The 3,691-nt window shown below is 30.5% G+C and overlaps 1 protein-coding gene across 1 annotated transcript; it reads right to left on the bottom strand.

The window, feature by feature from the left end:
• Positions 1-258: 258 nt before the first annotated feature.
• Positions 259-1,992, bottom strand: LOC126548991 (uncharacterized). The gene is made up of 3 exons (XM_050197198.1): positions 1,894-1,992; positions 1,694-1,825; positions 259-597 (listed from the first exon to the last, which is right to left on the bottom strand). Exons 1-3 carry the CDS (start codon positions 1,924-1,926, stop codon positions 313-315), a joined length of 450 nt encoding a protein of 149 aa, XP_050053155.1. The 5' UTR covers positions 1,927-1,992; the 3' UTR covers positions 259-312.
• Between the last annotated feature and the right edge of the window lie 1,699 nt (positions 1,993-3,691).

The raw sequence follows: 3,691 nt of genomic DNA, 5'->3' as shown, positions 1-3,691 counted from the left end.
GATGGGACGTTGAAGTGCAACATGATGTAATGTGAGTATATTATGTAACATTTTTTTCTTTTTACTACTTCATAGGATAAAACAAACTGTATATAAATAAAATACACACAAGTTTCTGAAAAAGGAAATTCGGTCTCCCGAAGTAGTGTGTTTTAGTTTTTAATTTTTAATTTTATATATTTATATGTTTCCACAGGCCTCATAAATTAATTTTACTATATTATAAGCTATACAATAAAAACCAATTAAATAACATGACAAAATATTTATTTATATAAATTTATACAATGGATTATTATATTTTTATTAATTTTATTGCTCATATTTTGAATTATTTTTAAATGAATTATTATTAATAACAATGTTAACATTAACAGGTGATTCTGATATTTTTTGTTTATTATTACCAAAATACATCTGTATAATTCCAACCAAATATGACGCTGCATCTACTGCTGTATTAATTTTGGACACATCACGTGTCCTGCTATCTTGACTATAGTCATTTGATAAGTTTATTTTTTTTATTTCTTTTACTAATTCAAATAAATTGAAATTTGTTAAGTTATTAAATTCACTGTTTATGTTCTTTGGTTCCTTTAAAATTTAAAAAATTAAAGTTAAGTTAAAATCACAAAAATATTCAACCATCACTTAACCGGCTAAATTCTACCGGTTAATTAGACACTTTACCGGAAATTGCTGTGCACACGAATTGCGTACCAAGTCTGGTAAAGAACCTATTTCCCGATCCTAGTACGTTTCAGCGGGGGGGGGGGGGGTGAAGCCAAAACCTTTCTGCATGATGTATACATGTTTTTAACGATTCTTATCTGATTCAGCGTGAGGCTGAAATGTTCACAAGTTTTAACATCACTATTTAAAACAACACAAGATATATCAAACTTAAAAATTTGACTTACATCCATTTTTACTTTAATTAAGTATCTAATAATTAAGCATCTACATATAAATTAAAATTACCACATTAAATAGGTATTTATGTCACATAAAACGTTGTGAACACACTAACTGATATTTACAATTTTATCTTATTTGGGTACATTTTACAGACAATTTTGAAAGTTACTCTGTGCACACTAACAGTTGCTATCATAATCGTTATAAACTTTTAAGACAAAATACTACTACGTATAGTAATACCTATACTACCTACTATGCCTACATGGCCATAACTGTTAATATTGATACCATCAGCTTGAGTTGAAAGAAACATTATGAGATAACTTAACAGCACATTTTATAATCCACAACAATGTATGTAACACGTATTCAGCCTGATTAAAAATATTTAACTTATATTATTATTACTGATACCTACTTATATTATGAGTTATAACTATGTAATATGTATATAATATAATGTGACGAACATATTAATAAAAACAGAAATATGTATTTATTGTTAATTTTTTTTGATTCATAACTATAAATCTTGTTAACAAAACAATGTATGTAACATTTAATATTATATTTGTTTTAAGTGTTTATATAAAAATTACGAAGCCTATCGCGCTGAAACAGATTAGGACCGGTAAAAACATGTATACATCATGCGGAAAACCACGTTGAAACGTACTAGGATCGGGAAATACACCAACGGTTGTGGAGAGCACCGTGTCAATTGTAAAAACGGCCCTTAGTCGTGTGCAAAATATAACAATCAACTTACTTGTTTTTTTTGTAATGCTACTTCATTAATTGCTATAGACAACACACATGAACATAATAATATCAACATTACTATCATAATAATAGTCTTCTTTGAATGACCACGATTCATCACGATTTCCGAATGATCCATCTAAAAAATACCAAACAATTTTATTTTTTCAGTTATAAATCAGTTTTAGGCTGTAATATAATATTTACCTCTATTATGGTATGCTCTCTGTATATTTTCATTTTAGAACAATTTCTCAATAATAAATAATGTATAATAGTTGTTTGTTTACTAAAATTTTGCGAAAATATAACTTCTTAATGACAATTGACGACAAAAGTCATTCAAGCCAACTTATTATTATATAATATATACAATTGTAAAACTGCTCCTTTTTATCGATATTTATTTAATTTTGACTCTTTTAATTTCTATAAAATTGTATGCTTATTGTTTTAGGAACAAAGCGATACGAACGAGAACAAGTGACGTGCCAGATTTTAATATATTGTCACCTACTAACGCAGAAACAATGAATAAAGAAAAATAGTCGCCTATGGCCACATTAATTATACTCTAAATTACAGGAACATGAGCAAATCATATTATACAATAATTTTGTTACTTAATTTAACTAACAAATAAACATTACTGGTGATACTATGATAAGCACAATAATATAATAATATCAATACACGTATCATAATAATTATACAACACGGTATGGTTTTGATCGTGATATTGTATAAATAATTGGAATCAATATGCATTAAATTAAATATATATTATATAGTTATTGCTTCCATTATTGCCTATTGGTACTATGAGTTATTAATACATGATTTGTTTTTTATTCATTTTGGACGGTTCCAGATGACAAATGACAGTGCGTCGCTGGGACGTTGAAGTACAACATGATGTATAATGTGAGTATATTATGTAACGTTTTTTTTTCTTTTTACTGCTTCATAGGATAAAACGAACTGTATATAAATAAAATACATACAAGTTTCTGGAAAATAAAATCCGGTCTCCCGAGAATAGTTGAAAACGAATGCAAAAGCCGACGACGTCGCTGTGCTATATTTTCCACAACATCACACATCTATACGACCACAAGGCAGGTCGTCGGAGTTGAACGCGTCAAATCCTTAGATTCTGAGATCTCAATAATATATTGTACATTCATATGATACATATACCTAGTTATACAATTACATGAATTATAGTCATCTGTTGGATGAAATGTTGTATGGCTTTTATTTAAAGGCACGCGGGTTTGTAGAAATATTATTAATAATACATAATATTTTACGAAGAAAATATATACATGATATTATACCGTAATCCTTTAATGAAGTAAACAAACTGGTCGGTTTTGGTATACAAATTTCTATTGTATATAGTTTTATTCGCGGATTAATATACGTGAAATTACTCAGCACCGAGCGTCATTCTTGGTATATCTATTATCATTTCTCCCACGAAGGATCACCGCGGCAACTTTATCTCCAATTCCTTCAGTATAATATTATATAATACGAGTGTGCGATTTATTGGTAGTCATTATAATCGTCCTAACTTCTGCAAGCAAGCTGGAACAAAAGGCCAAAATTTATATTATTTTATCATCGGGGGCCTAAGAACGCGCGATATCGTATTTTACGTGTGCGGGCGTGCATGCTGTGTGTACGCCCCTTCACTACAGATCGTCACACGTGAAAACAATGAAAACTTAGCGGTGGGTAGTTCTTTTCTGCGGCGAAGACTCACGCGCGTTCAATAACACACGCGCTCACACTCACGACCGCACTCGCGTACGCACGTACGAATCTCCTCCCATTCACTACCACCGAGTTTTGGCCTTTGGCTGATTGATTTGCTGACAACACGAAACTAACCTGCAGCGTTTCATCGCCACGAGATTTGCACTATCATTTTTCTCGGACAACCTGTACACGGCTGCAGTCTTCTCACAGACTCGAAAAATCATATATTCATATTTAT

Source organism: Aphis gossypii, chromosome 1 (assembly GCF_020184175.1).
Source record: "Aphis gossypii isolate Hap1 chromosome 1, ASM2018417v2, whole genome shotgun sequence".
NCBI classification, from domain to species: domain Eukaryota; kingdom Metazoa; phylum Arthropoda; class Insecta; order Hemiptera; family Aphididae; genus Aphis; species Aphis gossypii.
This window is presented reverse-complemented; position numbering and strand designations above follow the sequence as displayed.